Raw genomic sequence first — 27,788 nt, 5'->3', positions numbered from 1 at the left:
ATTTCAGTCATGACCAAAAGTTACCTCGGTTCCTGATGTACGAGATTTTAGCAACCGTCCTGCCTTGGCCCATGGTGTACGGAATGTCCGCACACACGCTTTTAAAACACTGATGGCATCCTTGATGATGTTGATTTCGTCCAGATGATAGCGGAGAAAGTCCAAGGCAACGACTGTGTTTATGGTAAGCAAAATACTGCCAATGTATATATAGAAATAAGGGGTTCACACTGTGACGGCTCATTAGACGATCTCGCAAACCTATGCTGCCAACTATATTTTAGCATTCTCCAAGCATCGTGTGTTGTAAAGGAAGACAACCTCGATTTACTGACGGGGCGAATTTAAACGGCGATGTCTCAAAAGATGAAGGACCGAAGACAGGGAGAGTGATATTTTGGTATACTGTGACCACTTTACCTCATGGTCGGCGATACCACTTTTTCAAATAACTTACCATGTCTTAAACACTCCCAATAATTGTGTCGTAGTACGGTGATCAATGCAAGAGGAGGTAGCGTGGTGACCTCATGTCACGTGATTCCTTCCATATTGTTATTATATCGCATTCATGGGGAAGACTTGCTGACGTCATCGCAGCCCCCTCCGAATCAACATCCTTCATATCCTACGAGTGTGTCATTATTACTTTCAGTTTTCGCACGCTTGCCCTTTTGACGATTGGTCCGATAACGAATGCGATGCCTGTACTCCTCAATGGAATCTATCGAACGCCAATGATGATCGGGGATGGGCGTCCCTCCTGTTGATTGATTCCTCCAAAACCTGGGAAACGATTCAATACTAAATGGTGAGTAACCTATTGATCTCCCCTCAACTGAACCTCGATTTGGAAAATGAAATGCCGGTGTAGCAGTAGGAAATGTCCCCCTGGAAAAGAGTCCGGCCCTATTGAATCCTGGGACATTTCAAAGCTTTGCACTGACGTTGCTTTTCTAACTGTCCCCCTGGTAAAATGTATGTCCCTTTTGTATGGTGACGAATATAAAGATATGGTCCTCCAGTGATCGGCCATGACCTTCACTAATGTACGTCTCACTGTATCTTTAAACATGTTGTAAATGACAATTATATTGGTCACGAGAATCTTCGGTGTTAAGATGTTTATAGACTTTTTGCAAAAGTCCCTATTATCACTATTTCCACAGGCAATTGAAGTTTACCATGAAATAGAAGTAACAATACTTAGACCTATTCAAACAATCTACTTGACGTTGTTTGTATCTCCCAATTTCCAAGACATTTTGAAAGATTTTGATATATAAAACTGATCTTTGTGTCACTGTATCTCCTGTTGCCTATGTTGAATATGTAAATGTTTTGATGATTTCAAAGCAGCCGTGGGTATTTTCGCAAACCTCACTTGTAAGTTGTCTTTTGAGGTAGAACTCGGTGTATGTACCATTAGGAATGAGGGGATACAGTATCAGTCCTTTGTCAGAGTTGTCATTTTCATACTGTACATGTCAAAAATCTGAACATATTTTGTCAGAATCTTTATATCCCAGCCTCAATGTGAAGCAGTCCCTTGTGAGACTCTGCATCTCGAGGGCATACAGTGCATTAGTCCCTTGTCAGAATCTTTAATCCCCAAGGTTCACCGTATATTAGTCCCCTGTGAGAATCTTCATCTCCATGCCTTCCATAGTATATCACCTCCTTGTGAAAATCTTTATCTCAAAGGCCTACAGTATATCAGCCCCTTGTGAGAATCTGCATTATATCAGTCTCTTGTGAGAATCTTTATCTCCAAGGCTTACAGTATATACAAAATGTAATTCCCTTATGGGAATCTTTATCTACAAGACCTACAGTATATTAGTCCCTTGTGAGAATCTTCATCTCAAAGGTTCACAAGATATCAATCCTTTGTGAGTCTCTTCATCTCAATGGGTTACAGTATATTAGTCCCCCGTGAGAAACTTCATCTCCAAGCCTTATAATATATCAACCCCTTGTGAAAAATCTTTATCTCCAAGGCCTACAGTATATCAGTCCATTGTGAGAAACTTCATCACCGAGGTTCACAGGATATTAGTCCCTTATAAGAATCTCCATCTCCAAGGTTTACAGTATATAATTCCCTTGTGAGAATCGTTATCTACAAGGCCTACAGTATATCAGTCCCTTGTGAGAATCTCCATCTCAAAGGCTTAGAGTATATCAGTTCCTTGTCTGCCGAATCTTCATCTATCACCCCCTGTGAAGAATCTTTATCTCCAAGGCTTACAGTATATCAGGCCCTTGTGAGAAACTACATCTCCAAGGTTACAATATATCAGTCCCATGTGAGAATCTCTATCTCAAAAGCTACATTATATCGAGTCAGCCCCTTGTGAGAATCTTTATCTCCAAGACTTAACCTCCTCCCCTCCATAAGAGTCCCTTTCTTGTTACTCAGTTGACACATGTGGAGAGTTTATGAAGAATCCTACCTAGAGATGAGGGTAACTTAGCCTCTTCCTCCTCCATCAGAGCCCCTTCTTGTTACTCGGTTGACATATGGAGAGAGGTTATGAAGAATCAGTCCCTTGTCTGCCGAATCTTCATCTCCAAGGCCTACAGTATATCACCCACTTGTGAGAATCTTCATTTCAAAGGCTTACAGTAAAAAGTCCCTTGTGAGAATCTTCATCTTCAAGGCTTACAGTATATCACCCCCTTGTGAGAATCATAATTTCAAAGGCTTACAGTAATTAGTCCCTTGTGAGAATCTTCATCTCCAAGCTCTACAGTATATCACCCCCTTGTGAAAATCTTTATCTCCAAGGCCTACGGTATGTCAATCCCTTGTAAGGAACTACATTGCAAATGTTACAGTATATCAGTCTCTGGTGAGAATCTTCATCTCAAAGGTTACAGTATATCAGCCCCTTGTGAGAATCTTTATCTACAAGGCATGCATTATATTAGTCCCTTGTGAGAATCTTCATCTCCAAGGCTTACAGTATATCAGTCCCTTGTGAGAATCTTCATCTCCAAGGTTACAGTATATCAGTCCCATGTTAGAATCTCCATCTCAAAGGCTACAGTATCGAGTCAGCCCCTTGTGAGCATCTTTCTCTACAAGGCATGCATTATATTAGTCCCTTTTGATAATCTTAATCTGAAAGGCTTACAGTATGTATATCAGTCCCTTGTCTGCAGAATCTTCATCTTCAAGGCTTACAGTATATAATTCCATTGTGAGAATCTTTATCTCCAAGACCTACAGTATATCATTCCCTTGTGAGAATCTTAACCTCAATGGTTCACAAGATATTAGTCCCTTTGTAAGTATCTTCATCTCAATGGGTTACAGTATGTCAATCACCTGTGAGAACCTTCATCTACAAGAATCATAGCAGTCCCTTGTTGTGGGAATCTTTATCTACAAGGCCTGCATTATATTAGTCCCTTGTGAGAATCTTCATCTCAATGGGTTACAGTATATTAGTCCCCTGTGAGATTCTTCACCTCCAAGCCTTCTAGTCTATCACCCCCCTGTGAAGAATCTTTATCTCCAAGGCTTACAGTATATCAGGCCCTTGTGAGAAACTACATCTCCAAGGTTACAATATATCAGTCCCATGTGAGAATCTCTATCTCAAAGGCTACATTATATCGAGTCAGCCCCTTGTGAGAATCTTTATCTCCAAGACTTAACCTCCTCCCCCTCCATAAGAGTCCCCTTCTTGTTACTCCGTTGACACATGTGGAGATTTTATGAAGAATCCCACCTAGAGGTGAGGGTAACTTAGCCTCTTCCTCCTCCATGAGAACCCCCTTCTTGTTACTCAGTTGACATATGGAGAGAGGTTATGAAGAATCAGTCCCTTGTCTGCAGAGTCTTCATCTCCAAGGCCTACAGTATATCACCCACTTGTGAGAATCTTCATTTCAAAGGCCTACAGTAAAAAGTCCCTTGTGAGGTATCTTCATCTTCAAGGCTTACAGTATATAATTTCCTCGTGAGAATCGTTATCTACAAGTCCTACAGTATATCACCCCTTGTGATAATCATCATTTCAAAGGCTTACAGTAATCAGTCCCTTGTGAGAATCTTCATCTCCAAGCCCTACAGTATATCACCCCTTGTGAAAAACTTTATCTCCAAGGCCTACCATATGTCAATCCCTTGTAAGAAACTGCATCGCAAAGGTTACAGTATATCAGCCCCTTGTGAGAATCTTTATCTACAAGGCATGCATTATATTAGTCCCCTGTGAGAATCTTCATCTCCAAGGCTTACAGTATATCAGTCCCTTGTGAGAATCTTTATCTCCAAGACTTACAAGTATATCATCCCCTTGTTAAATCTTTATCTCCAAGGTTACAGTATATCAGTCTCTGGTGAGAATCTTCATCTCCAAGGTTACAGTATATCAGCCCCTTGTGAGAATCTTTCTCCACAAGGCATGCATTATATTAGTCCCTTTTGAGAATCTTAATCTCAAAGGCTTACAGTATGTATATCAGTCCCTTGTCTGCAGAATCTTCATCTCCAAGGCTTGCAGTATATAATTCCATTGTGAGAATCTTTATCTCCAAGACCTACAGTATATCATTCCCTTGTGAGAATCTTATTCTCAATGGTTCAGAAGATATTAGTCCCTTTGTAAGTACATGTATCTTCATCTCAATGGGTTACAGTATGTCAATCACCTGTGAGAACCTTCATCTACAAGAATCAAAGCAGTCCCTTGTGGGAATCTTCATCTACAAGGCCTGCATTATATTAGTCCCTTGTGAGAATCTTCATCTCAATGGGTTACAGTATATTAGTCCCCTGTGAGAATCTTCACCTCCAAGCCTTCTAGTCTATCACCCCCCTGTGAAGAATCTTTATCTCCAAGGCTTACAGTATATCAGGCCCTGTGAGAATCTTCATTTCAAAGGCCTACAGTAAAAAGTCCCTTGTGAGAATCTTCATCTTCAAAGCTTACAGTATAAAATTTCCTCGTGAGAATCGTTATCTACAAGTCCTACAGTATATCGCCCCCCTTGTGAGAATCATCATTTCAAAGGCTTACAGTAATCAGTCCCTTGTGAGAATCTTCATCTCAAAGCCCTACAGTATATTACCCCCTTGTGAAAATCTTTATCTCCAAGGCCTACCATATGTCAATCCCTTGTAAGAAACTGCATCGCAAAGGTTACAGTATGTCAGTCCCTTGTGAGAATCTTCATCTCAAAGGCTACAGTATGTCAGCCCCTTGTGAGAATCTTTATCTACAAGGCATGCATTATATAAGTCCCCTGTGAGAATCTTCATCTCCAAGGCTTACAGTATATCAGTCCCTTGTGAGAATCTTTATCTCCAAGACTTACAAGTATATCATCCCCTTGTTAAATCTTTATCTCCAAGGTTACAGTATATCAGTCTCTGGTGAGAATCTTCATCTCCAAGGTTACAGTATATCAGCCCCTCGTGAGAATCATTCTCTACAAGGCATGCATTATATTATTCCCTTTTGACGATCTTAATCTCAAAGGCTTACAGTATGTATATCAGTCCCTTGTCTGCAGAATCTTCATCTCCAAGGCTTAAAGTATATAATTCCATTGTGAGAATCTTTATCTCCAAGACCTACAGTATATCATTCCCTTGTGAGAATCTTAATCTCAAAGGTTCACAAGATATTAGTCCCTTTGTAAGTACATGTATCTTCATCTCAATGGGTTACAGTATGTCAATCACCTGTGAGAACCTTCATCTACAAGAATCATAGCAGTCCCTTGTGGGAATCTTTATCCACAAGGCCTGCATTATATTAGTCCCTTGTGAGAATCTTCATCTCAATGGGTTACAGTATATTAGTCCCCTGTGAGAATCTTCACCTCCAAGCCTTCTAGTCTATCAACCCCCTGTGAAGAATCCTTATCTCCAAGGCTCACAGTATATCAGGCCCTTGTGAGCAACTACATCTCCAAGGTTACAATAAATCAGTCCCATGTGAGAATCTCTATTTCGAAGGCTATATTATATTGGGTCAGCTCCTTGTGAGAATCTTTATCTCCAAGACTTAACCTCCTCCCCCTCCATAAGAATCCCCTTCTTGTTACTCAGTTGACACATATGGAGAGTTTATGAAGAATCCTACCTAGAGGTGGGGTACCTTAACCTCCTCCCCTCCAGAAGAGTCCTTTTCTTGTAACTCAGTAGACACATGTGGAGAGTTTATGAAGAATCCTACCTAGAGGGGAGGGTAACTTAGCCTCTTCCTCCTTCAGAAGAGTCCTTTTCTTGTAACTCAGTAGACACGTGTGGAGAGTTTATGAAGAATCCTACCTAGAGGGGAGGGTTACTTAGCCTCTTCCTCCTCCATAAGAGTCCCCTTCTTGTTATTCAATTGACACATGGAGAGTCAGTTGGTTAGTCAGTTGGTTAGTCACTGGTTAGTCAGTTGACACCTGTGGAGAGTTTAGGAAGAATCCTACTTAGAGGTGAGGGTAACTCGGCCTCTTCCTCCTCCATAAGAGTCCCCTTCTTGTTACTCAGTTGACACATGGAGAGAGGTTCTGAAGAATCCTACCTACCTAGAGGGGAGGGTAACTTAGCCTCTTCCTCCTCCATAAGGGTCCCCTTCTTGTTACTCAGTTGACACATGTGGAGAGTTTTGGAAGAATCCTACCTCGAGGTGAAGGTAAATTAACCTCCTCCCCTCCATAAGAGTCCCTTTCTTGTTACTCAGTTGACACATGTGGAGAGTTTATGAAGAGTCCTACCTCGAGGTGAAGGTAAATTAACCTCCTCCCCTCCATAAGAGTCCCTTTCTTGTTACTCAGTTGACACATGTGGAGAGTTTATGAAGAATCCTACCTAGAGAGGAGGGTAACTTAACCTCCTCCCCCTCCATATGAATCCCCTTCTTGTTACTCAGTAGACACCTGTGGAGAGTTTATGAAGAATCCTACCTCGAGGTGAAGGTAAATTAACCTCCTCCCCTCCATAAGAGTCCCTTTCTTGTTACTTAGTTGACACATGTGGAGAGTTAATGAAGAATCCTACTTAGAGGTGAGGGTAACTTAATCTCTTCCCCCTCCATAAAAATCCCCTTATTGTTACTTAGTTGACACATGTGGAGAGTTTATGAAGAATCCTACTTAGAGGTGAGGGTAACTTGGCCTCTTCCTCCTCCATAAGAGTCCTTTTCTTGTTACTCAGTAGACATCTGTGGAGAGTTTATGAAAAATCCTACTTAGAGGGTAACTTCCCCTCCATGTTGGTTCCCTTCTTTTTAGTCAGTTGACACCTGTGGAGAGTTTTGGAAGAATTCCTCTTCGAGGGGAGGGTAACTAAGCCTCTTCCACCTCCATCAGAATCCCCTTCTTGTTACTCAGTTGACACATGTGGAGAGTTTTTGAAGAATCCTACCTAGAGGGGAGGGTAACTTAACCTCCTCCCCCTCCATAGGATCCCCTTCTTGTTACTCAGTTGGCACATGTGGAGAGTTTATGAAGAATCCTACCTAGAGGTGAGGGAAACTTAACCTCCTCCCCCTCCATAAGAGTCCCTTTCTTGTTACTCAGTTGACACACGTGGAGAGTTTATGAAGAATCCTACCTAGAGGTGAGGGAAACTTAACCTCCTCCCCCTCCATAAAAATCCCTTTATTGTTACTTAGTTGACACAATGTGGAGAGTTTATGAAGAATCCTACCTAGAGAGGAGGGTAACTAGCCTCTTCCCCCTCCATAAAAATCCCTTTATTGTTACTCAGTTGACACATGTGGAGAGCTTATGAAGAATCCTACCTAGAGGTGAGGGTAACTAGCCTCTTCCCCCTCCATAAAAATCCCTTTATTGTTACTTAGTTGACACATGTGGAGAGTTTATGAAGAATCCTACTTAGAGGGGAGGGTAACTTAGCCTCTTCCTCCTCCATAAGAGTCCTTTTCTTGTAACTCAGTAGACACCTGTGGAGAGTTTATGAAGAATCCTACCTAGAGGGGGGGGGGGGGTAACTTGGCCTCTTCCTCCTCCATAAGAGTCCTTTTCTTGTAACTCAGTAGACACATGTGGAGAGTTTATGAAGAATCCTACCTAGAGGGGAGGGTAACTTAACCTCTTCCTTCGCCATAAGAGTCCACTTCTTGTTATTCTATTGACACAATGGAGAGAGGTTATGAAGATTCCTACTTAGAGGGTAACTTAGCCTCTTCCCCCTCCATATTGGTTCCCTTCCTTTTAGTCAGTTGACACCAGTGGAGAGTTTTGGAAGAATTCCTCTTCGAGGGGAGGGTAACTAAGCCTCTCCCACCTCCATAAGAGTCCCCTTCTTGTTACTCAGTTGACACATGTGGAGAGTTAATGAAGAATCCAACCTAGAGGGGAGGGTAACTTAACCTCCTCCTCCTCCATAAGAGTCCACTTCTTGTTACTCAGTTGACACATGTGGAGAGCTAATGAAGAATCCAACCTAGAGGGGAGGGTAACTTAACCTCCTCCTCCTCCATAAGAGTCCCCTTCTTGTTACTCAGTTGACACCTGAGGAGAGTTTATGAAGAATTCAACCTAGAGGGTAACTTCCCCCATGATCCTACCAGCGTCATCGTGATTTTGTCTGCAACATTTTATGTGTCCCCTTCCACTCCCACAGAGGCATTGGTCAGCCAAAATTCCTTTTCACTCTTTCCAGGTCGTTTTACTCAATTCCTGGTTCCTGTTTGTGCCTGTGGATCATCTCCTTGTTGTTCTTGGTCCATAACTACAATACTGGCACGATTTCGATTGATTTTGTGAGGTCCATTAGCAAAATTTTCAAAAATTCTTTTATCTTATATTTTCAGATGTAACCGCATACACACCATGCGTCAACGAAGACAACCGCCATCTCGAAGGAGGAGGAAAACCGTGATGGAATCTTCGCTCACAGTTGATCAGTGCTTCAGGCAAGACCTACTCTTTGTAAAACTGCAAGCCAAACACTAGTTACACTTGTCAACGGTTCTGCCACAAATGATATCAAATCGTTTTTCAAGTTGATACGACGCGACAGGCTTTTAAGCGTTGCTTTTACACAAGACAAGATTTTATTCGAACAGAAAAAGTTGTTAAGCATAAAAATACATGGCAGAGCAGAAACATGACAAGTGCAACTAGATACTAGTGAGGTTTCGCAACCCTAAGATATAAATCTACGTTTACGTTTTGAAATTTCGTAACAAATTTGAGCTCTTCTGATTAAAAGGAACCGATTTCACAATGTTGCGAAGGGCGGGCCTAACCCTCAGTGCAGAAAACTGCCCAACATGTATGTGCGTCACACAGGCGTTTTGGAAACGTAAACGTGATTGCGAAACCTCCCTATTTTCCAATACATGACACCTGACAAGAACCTGGAGAGGGTTAAACTTATATTGAGGTTTATTGGGGGGGGGGATGAAATTATTTGAAAAATGTTTAATTCGTCATACTTTTAATGATAGTTTTTCATGAAGCTTTTTTCCTCCATTGCTGTAAGAAAAAATCCTTTAAAAAGGCATAATTTCTTGGCCTCTGGTATCTTTCGCAATAATACCTGTTTTGCTGTTAAAAGTTTTAAAGCTTTTCTTATAAAAAAAGTGTTAGAGGCTGACGGGATTCGAACCCAAGACCTCTGAATGGTAAGTCACACGCTCTAACCACTACTCCACCAAGCCACACTCACAGTATGGCTGCAAAAGAGCGAGTCAATGAAGTTTAGGCCAGACGGCTCATTGAAGATTTATGGTGAATTGGTTGAATAGGCAGGTTACGAGATCCTTTGTCAAATAAGGTGTATCCATTTCTTTTGCAACAACACACAATTTGTAGATTTAATTGAATGAGACGTAGGTCTATTCTCAGCAATACATTGTACAGCATTAGATTTAGATGGATTGAACTGATTCAAACTATGTAAGAAATACTTTAATCTCACTTCTATAAGACCATCTTATCGAAAGTTATTATCAATTTTCAGCACCGAATACCGGGTGTTCGGTATTACTGATTCATGGGGAGGGGGCGGGGCGGGGTCTACTGTAGACCACATTAGAAAAACTAAAACTTAAAAATGGCTTTCTACCATTTTGATTGTGGTGAAATATATGGTCTTATGTATGTGATTTTACAGCGTTTCGCCTCAATATGTATCTGTGAAACGTAAACATTTATGTATATGTTATACAATTGCCCAGAAAGAGTAGTAATAAAATGTTATGTTTGTAATTTCGTCTTCTATTTGGTTCCTTCACTTTGACGTGTTGCCTTCACTTCGATCTATGAAGATAGCAAAGGCAATCAATAAAGCTGAAGTAGTCAAATCGAGGGTCTTATGCAGAAAGTGCACTTTACCGAGTTTTGAGAAATTGAGGTTTACAGTTGAACATTACTGTAAAAACTCGATATTGCCCAATTTGCCACCAGATGAACTATCCCTGTCCCCAACCCGCCATAAGAATGTTTTCGGTAAAAGTGCACTTGTATCTTTCTGCATGAAAGTTGGTGACACACGTGCGCGTCAAGAGTGCAGGAGCACGTCGTTTTACGCTCTAGTCTGTCATCGGCTAAAAGGCTTACCTCCACATAAGCATTTCACGCGGTAAATATTCCACAGAGTCTTTAATTCTCCGTTGGCAACGCTCAACGTGAAATGACAAAGACTGTGTATGATATATGCCACGTGAAGCGCTTTTGTGGTGCTAGACCTTACAGGTTTGTCACAAGTACTACAAAACTGAAATCTACCACTTGTCAAAATACACAAAATGCTGCAAAAAGTTTGACGTCGAGTGAAACCATAGAAATGGTATCATATCGAATTTATCAATAACAAGAGTGATTTGGACGACATATCTAAGATCCTACAAGATTTCAGTATCTCAAGTTTTGTTGTACTTCTGGCACACCTCAAGACCCTCGATATATGGCTTGTTATTTGTTGCAAAATTCAATAGTTATTACAATTCAGTGTTTATTTTCATGTTCAATACTTAATACTTTTGTTTTCAAGGTTTTTATTATGTGCGATACAAAGATTGTGGTAATGTTATCACATATCTTTGGTAGACTTGCTGTACAACTCATGATATTTTGCCATGTGTATAGTGTGAGATATTTATATGCGATGCAGAATTATCTATGTTGACGTTACCTCCGTTGAATTGTTGGCAAAAGGTGAAAAAGGTCTTTGAAACTGCTTTGATAGGTTGTTTCAAAGTTCCTTTTTTATCCCTTCAACGATTCAACGGTTGTAGCATCACACATAAACACTTCTGTGCAACATATAAAATATTCTCTGCACTGTACTTTGGCATAATAACATGAATTGCACACAAAGTCTTCCAAAGTATGTGGAAACATCACTCGTAATCTTCAATTGAATCGCACATAATAGAAACTTTGAATTCAAATGTATCAATTGAACATGAAATAAACATTGAATGCAATAACTATCGAACTTTGCAATGAATAACAAGTCATAATGACTTCTTCAGCCTTCTAAAGGACAAGGACAACCTCGGATCAACGGATTTTTTCCAAAAAAGGGGGACCCTCAGAATATAGGCTATCTCCAAAAACGTCAAAAAAAAACTCGAGCGTGACCTCGCTCCGTAACTTTGCAGAGGAAAAAAGTTACGAGGGGAGGTCACGCACAATTTATTTTTCGAGTTTTGTGGACTTAGCGTATTTTTTAAAGGAAAAAAGAATGACTCAGCGATTTTGTACTTAGCGTATTTTTGAGAAAAAAAAGGATGACACAGCGATTTTGTACTTAGCGTATTTTTGAGAAAAAAAAGGATGACACAGCGATTTTGTACTTAGAGTATTTTTGAGGATTTCGCAGACAGAATGGAAACTATGCCAAGGAAACAAATTGATTTTGGACTTAGAAAACTTTCCAAGTAATGTCAGGTTTCTGTTTTCAAAACAATTGAGGATGCCACGGAAGAAGTTTCACTGGAGGAGGAAAATCTTTTCAATTCAATTAAAAAGACCAAGAAAAACATTTCAGAAAGCTGAGGACTGATTGTGCGCTCCCATCGTAACTTGGTGGACAATAAAAAGAAGCTTGTATAAGAATTACTTATTTTATTAATTAGTTCAAAAGATCATACAGATTAAATGAAGTTACAGATTAACTGAAGAACTGAAATCGAGTCGCCATCGTATGGAGAAGATCTGCGGATGGGCTGGATAGAGCACGTGAACAAGTTCTTTGACGTCCTAGAAAGATACAAAGAGAGACAATATTTGATTATGAAAGACAATGTTTGATTATGAAAAATATCACAAGTAATATTCAGTACAGATTAGACGAGATGTGGCAAATTTATACGCTTACGCCAAACACACTACCAACAAAATCGAAGCGACAAGGGACGAAGGGAGAATTGTCTTCGATTTTAATTCTTAGGACTCATAACTATCACCAAAATTATTCAATATATCATGAACATTAGAAGACAAGACAACAAGTAAATTGCTTGAATATGTGTGCCTGTCATGGTAAACTCCAATTTTCTGTGAAAAGGGCATTTTCAAAATGACCGATATTTGTTTTCACAAGCCATATATACTGAAAACTCGACTCGAACATGCCTCAACCATAGCTTTTAGTGATCTAATCTTTCCAATCGTTTTTGCCTAAACGAAGCCGATAAAATGTGCACGTGGAGTACAATTTGTATTTCTACGTTCAATATAATATCGAGATTGGTTGAGGAAGTTCAACAGTCGCCATTTTCCTCAAGCAAGAATTGTGGGATAGGTATAAGTCCGCTCAGGTATATGTTGGCCAATCAGAAGCCCTGTAACTCCAAGGTCCATGCTGTTTGAATCGAACGAGCATAAAAGGGGTCTTCTGATTGGTCAATATCTGATCATGACAGGAAGTCCCAAAATCCTGTTTTAGACAGACGAGTTTACTGTAGTTTGAACAGAATTTCACAGTTTTGTTTTCCTTGGCTGGACTAAAGGTTTCAGAACAACTAGTGTACTTACAATTATTTTCTTAGTTGAACTGAGAAGCGGCAGTCCCTGTACATGTATAGGGCATCAGGACGCAGGAGCTCTGCAAATAAAGAAAAGGATGATAATTCATGTACTTCTTGCAAACTACACCAGACAGCATCTCGTGGAGGGGAGGGGGGAGGGGGGGGGGGGGGGGGGAGGGGGCGTAAAAGACACATTCTGTCAAAAGAAATATCACAATATAGTGTAGTTGGTGGTCTTGCAAATGTAGGGCCTGCGCCGGCCAAATGATAGCAACCTCCATGGTGCTGTGTCCGCATCGCAGTTCAAATAATGAGACTCATAGGGACTTCCATTTCTGGTCAAGCCGCCAACTGTACAGCACCAACAAAAATCGCAAATATCTCGGCAATTACAACCAGTTTAAACGAACAACCTGCACACTGATATGGCCTGAAAACTTACCATCAATTCTATGATGTTGTTTCTGTTGAACTAGGAATTTTCGTGAAGTAAATTGAGATTTTGGTGAACGATTTCACAGACACGTTTTCAAGATGGCCGAGACGGCCACGTGGATCTTGCCTCTTCGGCGGGTTTGCGAGACTCGTCATTCTTTGACGAAGTCGTAATCATGTTATGTAATATAGGCGGTACCTCTAAAGCGAATGAAAAGGTTACGTGAAACTTAGGCCTGCAGTAACAAATAGTTCGCGAGACCTTCTGTGGACCCGCTTTATGAAACTATTTATCCCTATTCACTCCATCCTTGGTCTGTTTCTCTTTTCACGGTACTCAGACGAACTTAAAAGTGGTTTGCGAAACTGACACAAGTCGGTGTAATGACTTTCATGTTCCTATACATCGGTGTTCTCATGCGATGAACGTCCATAGCGCGTGACTTGAGGAAAAAAGTACTTAGACTGACAAAAAATGTTGATTTTTTGAGAACATGATCAAGATGTCATTTCGTGATATTTAGAAGAATAAATGGTTAATTAGCACTGATATCGATATTTCGCTTTAGCATCAATCAGATTATGTATCTATCATAACGTTCAAAACTTTCAACATCATAGCGTCGCTCGTGTTTGCCCTGAAAATCCATCCAAAAATGACACAAAATGATATATTGTTATAATTGATATCTACACATGTCAGAATCAATAAAACACCGCCAATAAAGTTGATGATGTTGTACAGATGCTGCATGCAAAAATCACTTCAAAATTCCAACCGCTTCATGGTTTTTCAAACTTTTGGTAAATTTTGGCAAAATTCTGCCATCAAACTCAAAAACGGGCCTTGGATCCAGGGCCTATATGACCATCCATGAGCATTAAAGTATAAGACTGAAAAGCCTGTAAGACCTGGGCACAAGGTATTTTTAAAGTGGTCTGCATCCGAAAACTGTGCGTGATATAACGGTGAAAATGCGGTATATTGATGATGGATACATAATCTGATAGATGTTAAAGCGAAATTTTCATATCAATGTTGGTTTTGCAGTAATTCTTCAAAATATCACGATAACGATATTCCCTCTCAATCAACTAGACTTTGATGTTTTCACCCCTAATCTTGGTTCAGTACCCAGACTGACATTGTCTTCTATGTCATCAAGAAAATTTTCAAAAAATTTTGATATTTTGATAACATGATCAAGTTGTCATTTCGTGATATTTAGCAGAATAAATGGTTAATTAGCACTCAAAAAGGGGCCTTGGATCCAGGGCCCGTATGACCAATGTAGTTGTTGATGTCCTAAGATGCTGCATGCAAAAATTCAGCTCGAAATTCCAACCGCTTCATGGTTTTTCAAATATTTGGTAAATTTTTGCAAAATTCTGCTATCAAACTCAAAAACGGGCCTTGGATCCAGGGCCTACATGACCATCCATGAGCATGAATGTATAGGACTGAAAAGCTTGTAAGACCTGGGTACAAGGTATTTTTAAAGTGGTCTGCATCTGCAAACTGTGCGTCATATAACGCTGAAAATGCGGGATATTGATGATAGATACATAATCTGATAGATGTTAAAGCGAAATTTTTATATCAATGTTGGTTTTGCAGTAATACTTCAAAATATCACGAAAACGATATTCCCCCTCAATCAACTAGACTTTGATGTTTTCACCCCAAATCTTGGTTCAGTACTCAGACTGACATTGTCTTCTATGTCATCAAGAAAATTTTCAAAAAATGTTGATATTTTGATAACATGATCAAGTTGTCATTTCGTGATATTTAGCAGAATAAATGGTTAATTAGCACTCAAAAAGGGGCCTTGAATCCAGGGCCCGTATGACCAATGTAGTTGTTGATGTACTAAGATGCTGCATGCAAAAATTCAGCTCGAAATTCCAACCGCTTCATGGTTTTTCAAATATTTGGTAAATTTTGGCAAAATTCTGCCATCAAACTCAAAAACGGGCCTTGGATCCAGGGCCTACGTGACCATCCATGAGCATGAATGTATAGGACTAAAAAGCTTGTAAGACCTGGGTACAAGGTATTTTTAAAGTGGTCTGCATCTGCAAACTGTGCGTGATATAACGCTGAAAATGCGGGATATTGATGATAGATACATAATCTGATAGATGCTAAAGCGACATTTTTATATCAATGTTGGTTTTGCAGTTATACTTCAAAATATCACGAAAACGATATTCCCCCTCAATCAACTAGACTTTGATGTTTTCACCCCAAATCTTGGTTCAGTACTCAGACTGACATTGTCTTCTATGTCATCAAGAAAATTTTCAAAAAATTTTGATATTTTGAGAACATGATCAAGTTGTCATTTCGTGATATTTAGCAGAATAAATGGTTAATTAGCACTCAAAAAGGGGCCTTGGATCCAGGGCCCGTATGACCAATGTAGTTGTTGATGTCCTAAGATGCTGCATGCAAAAATTCAGCTCAAAATTCCAACCGCTTCATGGTTTTTCAAATATTTGGTAAATTTTTGCAAAATTCTGCCATCAAACTCAAAAACGGGCCTTGGATCCAGGGCCTACGTGACCATCCATGAGCATGAATGTATAGGACTGAAAAGCTTGTAAGACCTGGGTACAAGGTATTTTTAAAGTGGTCTGCATCTGCAAACTGTGCGTGATGTAACGCTAAAAATGCGGGATATTGATGATAGATACATAATCTGATAGATGTTAAAGCAAAATTTTTATACGAACGCTGGTTTGGCAGTAATTCTTCAAAATATCACGAAAACGATATTCCCTCTCAATCAACTAGACTTTGATGTTTTCACCACAATTCTTGGTTCAGTTCTCAGACTGACATTGTCTTCCATGTCATCAAGAAAATTATCAAAAAACGTTGATATTTTGATAACATGATCAAGTTGCCATTTCGTGATATTTAGAAGAATAAATGGGTTATTAGCGCTGACAGAGACAGCGTGTTAAAACTGCCTTTCATGCGTTTCCTATGTACACTGATGAAGGTCTAAACTTCGGACGCAATGGTACCTACTTCGGCCCCCTCCCCTCCCCACACAGTCAGTATGAATACATCTAGAATGACGAAATAGCACGACCTCGGGAGTGCAACACAAAGACCTTTGAAGAAGACAAGGATGCCCGGGCGCGGAAGGAGGGGATTCGGCGGAGGCCACCAGACCCCCGTTATGTTTAAAAGAATCACGCATGGTCTACCTTACTCAAGATGTGCAACGACCGGTGTAGACGTTTAAAGTGTCCTCGGATAGAATGTCCGGAGAACAAAGGAATCTATTATGCGCTTAAATCTCTGCGCTATTGGCTCATGAACCAAACACCATAATCCGTCAGAATACAATAACAGTGTCGGTCAGTGTAGAAGTTAGAATTGTCCTGGGATAGAATGTCCGGGGAACAAATGGAACAATGAATACCATAATCCGAGCACGATGGTGCAGGACACTTCCAGGGGCACATTCTCTCCTTCTTTACCGACATGCGTACTTTGAGTATCTTCCGGTTACCACATCTTCAAAACGAATGTCACCAAGTCCGATGCAGACTAATCAAGGACCATTCCTTATTCTGCATGTCACAACCACAGTCTTCCAGATCTCCCATACACCTCAAAACCGTTGCAGTTATACCCAGCTCAACTACAGATATTTGGTGAAGCTACTGACAAAAGCATCACCACCCGAACGAAGACAGACTGGTCGGTCAAAAATTATATCATGTGAAGACACTCGTGTACCAAGAGTCGCCTCTCTGATGGAGACAGTCTGGTCAGATTCCACTGTCACCTCTGGTGAAGCTACTGAGCAAAGCGTCACCTCCCTGGCGAGGACAGGCTGGTCAGTTCACAGCTGTTGCGTTCTGTAGCAAGACAGTATTGTACTTTGAGTCTTCTCTCAAATGAAGACAGCCTGCTGGTCAGATTAGATTGTATTCACTGATTGTGACTGTGATCCCATGTTAAATCATGTGGTTGTGACAGTCACGCTATGCGCTTACTGGTTATTATAGTCACAACATGTTCTGTCGCACAGGGACAACAGCTTGGCTGGTTGTGACAGTCACACCGTCCATGTTTCAGTGTGGTTGTGACAGCGTCACCTGTTTTCACCATGTTGGTTGTTGCAGAGAAACATATCCCGGTGTCCTCACAACTGTACTGTACAGTTATCAGTGCAAACGAAAACTCTTCTTTTAGCCTTATTGCTAAACGACTAACAAAACGACACTGATGCGTCTTTCTACGAATGGAACACCCTTTAGATTCTAGAAAAAGGGGAGGAAAAAGCATGTCAGAAGACCATCTTAGAATACTTTGATCGCGCGGCACACTGACGTGAAGTGCAGTCTGCGCCGGTGTAAAAGTAAAAAGTGTCCCCCCTGGAAAAAGTGTCCGGCCCTATTGTATTCTGCAATATGGTTCTATAGAGACCCTGACAGTCAATAGCTCAGAGATTGAAGCGCATAATAGAATCCTTTGTTCCCGGACATTTTATCCTAGGACATTTTAAACTTCTACACCGGCTCTATTAACACGTGGCAATTCGATAACTTACCAAATGAAATGCACACTCTGTTGAACTATTTTGAAAACTTCCTTTCAAAATTTCCTCATGTTTTGGTTGCCATTTTATTTCGTAACGTCACATCCTTTAACCCTGCTTCTTGTTAGATAACATGTCGCAATGCGGGTATCGAATGGATTTCGTTCGGCAGCCATGTTATGCGGGTGTGCCTCATTTCTGGCATTAGACAGGTTTCGAAAGCCTTATGGGAAAGAGATGACTACGAGCGAGGATCGAAGTAATCATAAGATGTAGGAGTAGTTTACTGACGTTTTTTAAGAAGAAAATACCCCTATTCGACCTACAAATGTGTACAAAAGATGATTTACGTGTGTCACGTAAATGAATCTGCAAAGGTATCCGTGAAAGGACGAGACGACATCACGGACTTTCGACTTCGTCGTTCATTACGGGTTTGCGAAACGTGTCTATTAAGCGAAAGAGCGTGCTTCAGTCAACCAATATTAATGGAGATGTACGGGTCTGAGGGGTTGAGTGACGCAGCATCCTCATCCCATGAGAGTACAATTGATAGGCAACGATTCCACACAGAGGGGGTTAATTTTGAGAAAAAAAGGTATATCCTTTACATAAGGCAGAAATTTTGCAAAAATAAAATATTCCCACGGTCGGAGCCAAACGGGATGATAGGGTTAATGGAAACCTTGTTCCTAGGAAAAAGTTGAAAACTTCTTGATACATTACACCTGCAATTTTCATTTTTTGATCTTGGGTACAAGGTTGGTTAATAACCCTTGCAACCCGTTTGGCTCAGACCGTGGGAATATTCTTTTTTTGGAATTTTCATCGTTTGGGAGATTATTCAATTTTTATGGCGATATTAACCCCATCTGGGCTGGTGGTCTCTACTATACTGTCCGTCAAGAAGTGCTGTATTGAGTGACGCAGTATCCTCCTCCTTGGAACCCATAACATTCTTCCTCCATTTGCTTCTGTGCTCCAGAGATGTGAAAAAGGAAAGTACAACTGATAGGCAACGATTCCACACAGAGGGGGTTAATTTTGAGAAAAAAAGGTATATCCTTTACATAAGGCAGAAATTTTGCAAAAACAAAATATTCCCACGGTCAGAGCCAAACGGGATGATAGGGTTAATGGAAACCTTGTTCCTAGGAAAAAGTTGAAAACTTCTTGATACATTACACCTGCAATTTTCATTTTTTGATCTTGGGTACAAGGTTGGTTAATAACCCTTGCAACCCGTTTGGCTCAGACCGTGGGAATATTCTTTTTTTTGGAATTTTCATCGTTTGGGAGATTATTCAATTTTTATGGCGATATTAACCCCATCTGGGCTGGTGGTCTCTACTATACTGTCCGTCAAGAAGTGCTGTATTGAGTGACGCAGTATCCTCCTCCTTGGAACCCATAACATTCTTCCTCCATTTGCTTCTGTGCTCCAGAGATGTGAAAAAGGAACGTACAACTGATAGGCAACGATTCCACACAGAGGGGGTTAATTTTGAGAAAAAAAGGTGCATCCTATTCATAAGGCAGAAATTTTGCAAAAACAAAATATTCCCACGGTCAGAGCCAAACGGGATGATAGGGTTAATGGAAACCTTGTTCCTAGGAAAAAGTTGAAAACTTCTTGATACATTACACCTGCAATTTTCATTTTTTGATCTTGGGTACAAGGTTGGTTATTTATTAACCCTTGCAACCCGTTTGGCTTAGACCGTGGGAATATTTTTTTTTTTGGAATTTTCATCGTTTGGGAGAGTATTCAATTTTTATGGCGATATTAACCCCATCTGGGCTGGTGGTCTCTACTATACTGTCCATCAAGAAGTGCTGTATTGAGTGACGCAGCATCCTCCTCGATAGAACCAGGACAATCTTCCTCCACTTGCTTCTGTGCTCCAAAGATGTGTAAAAGAAACAAAGAGACACAATCTTTCTTTATCCTTTTGATCATTTATTTTCATACATTAATTTGCAGATTTCGTTGCATCACTGCAACACATCAACAGATGACTGAAAGCATAAACAGACACAGGAGCAACTGTGCACAGATCAATGTCTATTTGAAGAGTTTTGACGCAAAAGAAGAGAGATTACACGCATATATCAGTGAGGACAACAGCTCCAGAACAATGGCTCAAAATATTTGAAAGGCATTGAGAACCAAAAGGAACTTTTGTGACAATTAATCAAATTAGGATGATATTTAAGGATAGAGAGATATAATGTAAGGGGGTACAACTCTAGCCTGTGCATGCATCACTGTGTTCTGCCAGCTGTTTTCTACACTGTAGGGGCACTATGGGGCAATGGTTGTACCACTTTACCGTACATCAATGACTGGTATCCTTGGAAGTACAAGCCCTGATTTTGACTGTACTAGCTTGTGAAAATGTATTCAAGTACCAAATATAGAGGCATGGCCTTGAACAACCAGATTTGAACTAATATACATGAGTTATAGAGTTAACTGATTTTGCACTGAAAAATAAAGGTGCAACAAACCTAGGAATATTTTTATACTGTGACCCCAGTTATATGGCACAGCTTAACCCGCTTAACCGGGGGTACAGTCCAATATTGCTCACTGGCCATGGATGGCAAGACATCTGGGAGAAGGAGACTCCCAAATCGAACCCAGCCGTCCATGTGAAAAGGGACCAGCCAATTCACTGTGGAATTAAAATCAGGTCCCTATGCATAAGTACAGAAATAGATGCAATCAACAACAGTTTGATTTATGTAAATGACTGTTGCATAACTGTTGAAATTATCCGAGTGAGATTTTTTTACTGTGAGTTACGAACAATGCCAATTCATTCCTGATATTTTCAGCAGAATTCTAGAAACCCACATTCATGAAAAATGTCTACAAGCCATTCAGAATCAACATTTATCAACTCTCTGTGAAGAAATAATTCTACAGGGCACTCAAAATAACTGTTAATCAATGCGTCTTTTTCCTGTACAGCTGTGACGTCAAAATCAACAGAATCTGGCCCCGTAATTTGGTAAAGTACAACCACTTCACCACAAGAGGAACGTGCCATTATCAATCAGAAGGAGACAAATTCAAATCAAATTAACTACTTTTTATTTTGGGATACCCTGTATAATTACATCACTGAAGATGCAAGGAGAAAAGCAGTGCCCACTAATATAAGTACACGAACCATTCTAAAAATATCTGTGGGTAAATAAAATGCTATAAAACATATAAATATCATCAATTATCTCATGTAATTAAATTACACCAATCACAACAAGGCGCTAAAAATCATTTGCACACTCAATAACTGTTGCAAAATTAGCATAATTAGAGACCCCAGGCCCCAATTGTCCAAACAAGTTTGGTCACTAACGCTGACTTTAACTTTGCATTATCTCCTTCAGATAAGCCCATTAGATTTAAAGTCAAGTTAAGCTAATGCCAGGGTTAGTGAGAGAACTTGTCTTGAACAGCCGGCCCCTGTTCTGGCAGACCAGTCCAAGTCCAAAATTAGCATATTAGAAACCTGGCCCCAATTGTCCAAACAAGTTTGGTCACTAACGCTGACTTTATCTTTGCATTATTTCCTTCAGATAAACCCGTTAGATTTAAAGCCAAGTAAAGCTAATGCCAGGGTTAGTGAGAGAACTTGTCTTGAACAGCCGGCCCCTGTTCTGGCAGACCAGTCCAAGTCCAAAATTAGCATATTAGAGACCAGGCCCCAATTGTCCAAACTTGTTTGGTCACCAGTCCAAGTCCAAATCTAGTCGCTACTTCAAATAGTTGGTGGGTTATTTCATGATAACATTTCATATAAATGCACAGTGAAGATGAACTGTTTGGGAGAAGAAAAACTAAAAAATAAGTGTGTGCCCTATTTAAAGGGGTGTGCCATTCGTAATTAATGGTGGGTCAGGAAAATAACACTTTTGATACAAGTCCCCTTCATGTGCACTGTCTCCTGTTGAGGTGGTAATTGGAGTTATTGGGGTATGACAGAGCGCATGCAGCAGAAACAAGAAAAGAGAAGAGGATTTAAAAAGAATGGATGCCCAGTGCATGATAATAAACAAGACACACAAGTATTTTGAGGTACAACATTATAGTACATTGATGAGAATCACAGAAATTAAAATATACACATATGTACACGATCAAGAATAAAAAAGGTCAATCTTTTCTCACTCTTGAACCCATGTATTGCAATGTCAAGGTGAAACTATTATGCCTGGCGAATGAACATACTAAAACACCAAAACCTCAAACATAAACTTGGGTTACAACCAGTTAAAAAGAACCTTCATCAATATTCACAAGGAGTCTAATCCCACCTCACATGACCAAATTTGTCATCCAATTGCTGAAAATGCTGATTAATGTCCTACATATGGGCCAATGTGTTCATGCCATTGGCCCTGAATCAGCATTTTCAGAAAACTGAATGAAAAATTTGATACTGGCATAACACATAATACAGTTATCACATACATGTAAATGAAATTTAAAAGTCATGGAGATATCTGGCATAACTTTTTTCATCCAATGTACTTTACAAGGTTACCCTCTCATTATTACAACATAGAAATTCACTTGCCTACTGTGCAATATGACACATCTAATATGTTTTAGGTCAATGCAACTTGACCTGCATAACTATACCATCCTTTTTTACCATGCAACTTTGTGGGCCATTGGAAGGACAGCCCTTACTACTTTTTCATTCAAGCAAGGGCCTAGGTGTGTCCAACATGACTCACCCCACCCCCCCTTCTGACAGAAACATACAACAAACCTTCATCATAATGACAGAGTTGCATGAAGAGATGTTTTGGCGTGCTCGATCGCTTTATTTTGTTCTTCCCAAAAGATGGCAATATAGTCTTATAGGAGGACAAAGTCACAACCAACAGTCTGGGATGAGATCCTTTCAACATGATAACTTTGAACATAACTGTGTTAATTTGCTTTCTCCTAAAAACCAGGACATGTAGGAAATAAATACACAATTATACTTTCCAAACTCGAAATTTACAAGCTCGAATTTCAAGAATACCGGGCCGATTCATACTTATACGTCCACATGGAATCGATCTACTACAACACATCGACCTTGTCAGAATCTGGCGGCATTTCTTTTGCATCAAAACGCATCAAGTCCGCGATGATATCACTATTTGCGGTACATGTTTTCAGAATGTCCTTTATATCCTTATTGGCAGTTCCGTTCACTAACGAGTCATCCGTTAGCGAATCGTCAGAATCATGCAGAGGGTTAACATACGTGTCGAGTTCCGACGTCGAATCTAACACGTCTGAATTCTCAATAGTACCGACGCCAGACTCTGAATCCGAGACAACGTCAACACTGGGCAATGAATCTATTTTTGATCCTGACAGCGAACCCAGATCCATCTCACTGGATAATGGCACTGGATGACTCTCACCGTTAGGTAAGACATCATCTTTCACAGTTTCTACTGAATCGTCCAAAGTCTTTGCCAGCGATGAATTCGAACTTGACATTTTTAGCGATTCTTTCTCATTGTTATTCAACGATTTTTTATTCCTAGTGAGCGTGCTCTGGCGATTCGGGGTAAAGTAAGAGTCCGTCAGGCCGACGCTTTCAGGGATTATTCGGCTGTCCTTTATGGCCCTGCTGATATCGTCATCCTCATCTGTGTCGCTGTCCATATCGAGTTGATTCATGGAGAAACTCATACGGCTGAGGCTCGAGCTCATCCTCAGTTGTAGCACCTAGAAAAACAAAATGTCAAAGATTTGAGCAATAATTGCAATCACTCTGTCTTGTTCCCTTCTGTTTATGGGTGGACCCAATTTTAGTCACAGAAATGCCAATGCAATATAATGACACAAATCTTCTCACCTCTTCTTGAAGATCAGCAATGGTGTCTTCAAGTTCATTAACCCCATCCCCCTTCGTCCGCAACGTTCGTAGCTGACTGGCCGTCAGAAGCTCCTGGTTCTCAATCTCCAGCTCAGCTATCCTTTGACGCATCTCGGCCACGGTTTGCAAATGTTCTGCGTCTTTTATACGTGACATCATATGCTCTTCTCGCCACTACAATGAATGAAGGTAAAGATGAGTTGAAGGAACTGATACTGAATTGAGATATTAGCTGTCTCACCATAATCTACGAGAGTGACGCTTAAATGTATGCCAATGTACCTATCAACAGACAAACTAACAATTTGAAATGAGCAGAGATTTGTATCATCGACTGTCTTCTTACCCGGGACTCGTTATCGCCAAGTTTCCTCTCGTTATCTTTGATTTCACTGCGGAGTTTCTTCTCGCGGTCAGCAGCCTCCTCCATCTTCTCCTTTAGGTGAGTATTCTCGTCATCGAGGCGCTGGATCTGGTGGCTGCAGATCTGGTTCTGGTAGAAAGAAGGAAACATGATTTAAATTGCTGTGGCAAGGTGAAGATCGTATCATGAGAGAATCCTGTCGTGGTTGACAAAAATAACATCATTCAGAATTAGGTCCACGGCATAACCTCATGGCATGCAAACACTCTCATCTAATATCACTGATGCCTAATACCATTAGGCTATTGGACAAATAATGAGTGTCAACAACATTATTATGCGGCTTCATGTTAGAATTAAATCGTTTACCAAAATTATTTGAAATGATCTGATCATCTCAAACTATCAATGAACAGGTTTAAGTTTGTCAGGCATCGACACTCAAGCAGAAGAAATCTCTCATTCCAAGGTCGAATGACAACAAAAGTTTTAATTGAACTTTTAAGTTATCATTACCTGCGTCTCCAGTTCCATCACCTTCTGTTTCATGGTCTTGAGGTCAGCAGACGTCTCAGCCTCCCTCAGCTTGACAGCCATCAGCTCATCGTGTAAGTGTTGCGTGTTTGTTCGACTTGATTTCTTATCTGCGATTGTCTCCATATAAATCTGAAACATATAGGCAACATATTTTTTCAAGGTGTTTGTGCTGGCGAGATCAGGCATGCTTTATGGGAGAGAGTTCCACAGCCTGGCAGCAAGGAAGTCTAAGCTCCCCAGAGGTCACAGTCTTGGTGAGACGAATAGAGAGGACCCATGGATTGTTTCAGGAGCGGAGCTGGCACCCAGGCGTTCGCAGACTGAGCAGCTCCCAGGGATACCCATTGGGTTTATGGGCCAAGTAGTACCTCAAGATTTCAACTCCAGCCAGAGGAGAGTATACTGCAAGCTGTCCACTTTGATCCAATTCTTTGCTTGTCCTAGGACAGACACCAGGTACAAGGAATCTTGGTTTTTACGTCCTACTCAAAGGACAAAGTGCCCTCGGAAAGAACAACGGGCTCAGAGGTGCAAAGAGTGTGGCAGAGACAGGAAATGACCCCTCAACCTGTCGATTATAAGACCTTAACTATAACCTTTACCACGATACTGGGAAGTTGTATTTATAGTCGACAGTGTCACCTGCACATAATGTAAATGTTTGGTAAGGATGACTTACATCATAGGCCTGCTGTAAGTCATTGATGAGCTTCCTCATCTCCTTCATGGAGAGGTTAGACTCCGCCTCACGTAACTTCACCGCAATTAACTCCTCTTGTAACCCTACGATCGTCATCTCGGGCTCCCGTTGAAGTTTATCGTTTTCCTGAGAAGAGAAAGATGAGATTCAAGCATGCAGAGTGGCAACGTTGTCTGATGTGATGTCACGTCTTGAACTGAAGACATATATTGCATTCATTCATACACGAGGCAAGATCTCAGGATTTGGAACTACTAGACAATTTCTGGACTAACACCAGTATCATAATGGAGAGGTTCCACTGTAGGCTACTTACATTTTCTAATGACTGTATTTGATCTTTCAAGTCTCTGACAGCGCTATGAGCATCATTCTCCTTCTGTTTGGCAGTAACTAGCTCCGTCTGTAGGCGGTGTATCATGTGCGCCTGGTCCCCGTGATTGTCCGATTCTTGACTACTCTATAAAGACAAAGAGAAAGAAATTACAGATTTGGGCTGATTAGGGCTGTCTTCAGCCAATGAACCCTTGCTTAAAAGGCAAAGCGGACAGCTTGGTAATAATGCTGTATTTATCGTTAACTTTAACTCACCTGTTGTTTGAGTTGGCGTATCACATGGTTTGCCTCCTCGAGGCCTTGTGAGAAACACTCGTTCTGCGTCTTCAGGCCCGCCAAGTCCCGCCGCACGGCGAACATCTCCTCCGCCTCCTGAGCACGCGTAACCTGGTCCTGTACCAGGCGATCGGCGAGTGTACCTGTCTCCTTCTCAAGGTTGTCAACCCGTTGCCGAAGTAAGCGATTTTCTGTTCTTAATCTCTGAAAAGAGACAATTGCCAAGATGACGGTGTGAAACACTTGATATCAATCTTGGCATCAAAGTGTAGCTTTCGTCATACAAAATGGCTACCACATAACCACTAGAGCATTATGAAACTTTGTCAACCAAGTGATCAACCCAAGAATATCAATCTCTTTCTCCAAGTTGTCTGTACGCACACCTTGGAAGAATGGAAGCAAGGAAAATATTTACCCTGAGTTCGACCTGTTCCTCTTGTTCCTTGCTCTTGATGACTGTGTATTCTTTCTCTAACCTGCAAGTACACAATAGAAAGGTACTTTATAGACACGCTACATTTGTGATATCAGAAAGAAGTGAACCCAAGCGTGGGCCAAGCTTTTAACAGTTTACAGGCCCTCAACCTGTATTCATGTGGTTTTTAGAATGTCTTGCTTGAAACCTGAAACCTGAAGCAGCGAGTCATTAGTTGGTTTGAAGAAACTGCCACGCAACTTAGAATAAAATTAAGGCCAAAACCACAATCCGAGTCTCCTCTGGTGCGAACCAAGGTCAAAACTTTGTGCCCAAATCTCATGATACAAGCCCACACAAACCATGAAATGCACTCTCAGAATTCACAGGTAGAATCCTTTGTAGAACATAATCGGAATTCTCTGCCAATTACAAACGAAATCAAAGTATGGAACTCACCCTGGACTGGATCCTAGGGGACCCAACACTAGTTGTTAACATTTGCACCAAGCCTGGTATGCCCGATGTTAATTAGTACAAAACTCTAGGTGTTCAGGCCAGTGATTTACTTGGCAGTGTGTGGTAAATATTTACAAAAAATGTCTGGCCTAACAAGTTAGTTATCCTGTAGTTTACAAAACAGGGAACACATATATCACACATAGATTATCATGGAAAGTGAGAAATGATTTGCAGACTTTGTCAAATTCCGTCACTTTGAGACATATCTCATAAATCTGTAGCTGATGTGTCTGACTGTCAGGGAGATTTACAACAAACTTTGCTCTTGCTGCATTAAAGGGAACTGGAACCGCCGAGCGATTTATTCAACTTTTCGACTTTCACCGCCCGAGAAAGTCAAACTTCCAACTTCCTATTCGAGTTCAGATTTGTAGCTCCACCCCCAGTGCCCGAGCATGCGCAGTTCAATTTGTTATTATTGAGAATCATGTGAGAATCACGTGACTCATGCGATCTTTCATTCATGAGTTTTCGTAGTAAATTCCATAGTAGTGACGTCACTCAATGATTGACAGCTAGGTGCCATGTTTCATTCATGCCTCGTTCTGATCACCCGATACGCGGGAAATGAAAACGAGGTCATACGAACTGGCTTGGCGGTTTCAGTTCCCTTTAATCTAAAAGCAAGTCCAGGCAAAAGATTGCAACGGTTCCAACACCATGAAATTTATCAAAATGCAGGCCTTCTAACACAATGAAACCTCCCTTAGTGGACACCTCTCTATTAAGGACATCCTCTCTCTCAAGGACACTAGTTTTGGTCCCAAATTGGT

At 40.7% G+C, this 27,788-nt stretch overlaps 1 protein-coding gene and 2 long non-coding RNA genes across 6 annotated transcripts in view; 1 reads left to right on the top strand and 2 right to left on the bottom strand.

The window, feature by feature from the left end:
• The first annotated feature begins 16 nt into the window (after window positions 1-16).
• Window positions 17-9,977, top strand: LOC135501595 (uncharacterized). Its single transcript, XR_010449617.1, has 3 exons — window positions 17-184; window positions 656-811; window positions 8,793-9,977. It is a non-coding gene; the product is annotated as an uncharacterized LOC135501595 (long non-coding RNA).
• A 2,093-nt stretch (window positions 9,978-12,070) lies between these two features.
• On the bottom strand, window positions 12,071-13,542 carry LOC135501140 (uncharacterized). The gene is made up of 3 exons (XR_010449564.1): window positions 13,405-13,542; window positions 12,970-13,039; window positions 12,071-12,192 (listed from the first exon to the last, which is right to left on the bottom strand). It is a non-coding gene; the product is annotated as an uncharacterized LOC135501140 (long non-coding RNA).
• Window positions 13,543-19,901: 6,359 nt separating this feature from the next.
• Window positions 19,902-27,788, bottom strand: part of LOC135501198 (EVI5-like protein) — a 99,685-nt gene continuing 91,798 nt past the window's right edge. For all 4 annotated transcript variants that reach the window (XM_064793120.1, XM_064793122.1, XM_064793121.1 and 1 more), the window contains 8 exons: window positions 26,494-26,554; window positions 26,055-26,279; window positions 25,780-25,923; window positions 25,443-25,589; window positions 24,743-24,892; window positions 24,209-24,355; window positions 23,842-24,036; window positions 19,902-23,711 (listed from right to left, as the gene is read on the bottom strand). In XM_064793120.1, coding sequence (XP_064649190.1) covers window positions 23,052-23,711; window positions 23,842-24,036; window positions 24,209-24,355; window positions 24,743-24,892; window positions 25,443-25,589; window positions 25,780-25,923; window positions 26,055-26,279; window positions 26,494-26,554 — 1,729 coding nt within the window. In that variant the 3' untranslated portion in view covers window positions 19,902-23,051. The remainder of the gene's footprint in view (window positions 23,712-23,841; window positions 24,037-24,208; window positions 24,356-24,742; window positions 24,893-25,442; window positions 25,590-25,779; window positions 25,924-26,054; window positions 26,280-26,493; window positions 26,555-27,788) is intronic.

Source organism: Lineus longissimus, chromosome 17, assembly GCF_910592395.1.
Source record: "Lineus longissimus chromosome 17, tnLinLong1.2, whole genome shotgun sequence".
Taxonomy (NCBI): Eukaryota; Metazoa; Nemertea; class Pilidiophora; order Heteronemertea; family Lineidae; genus Lineus; species Lineus longissimus.
This window is presented reverse-complemented; position numbering and strand designations above follow the sequence as displayed.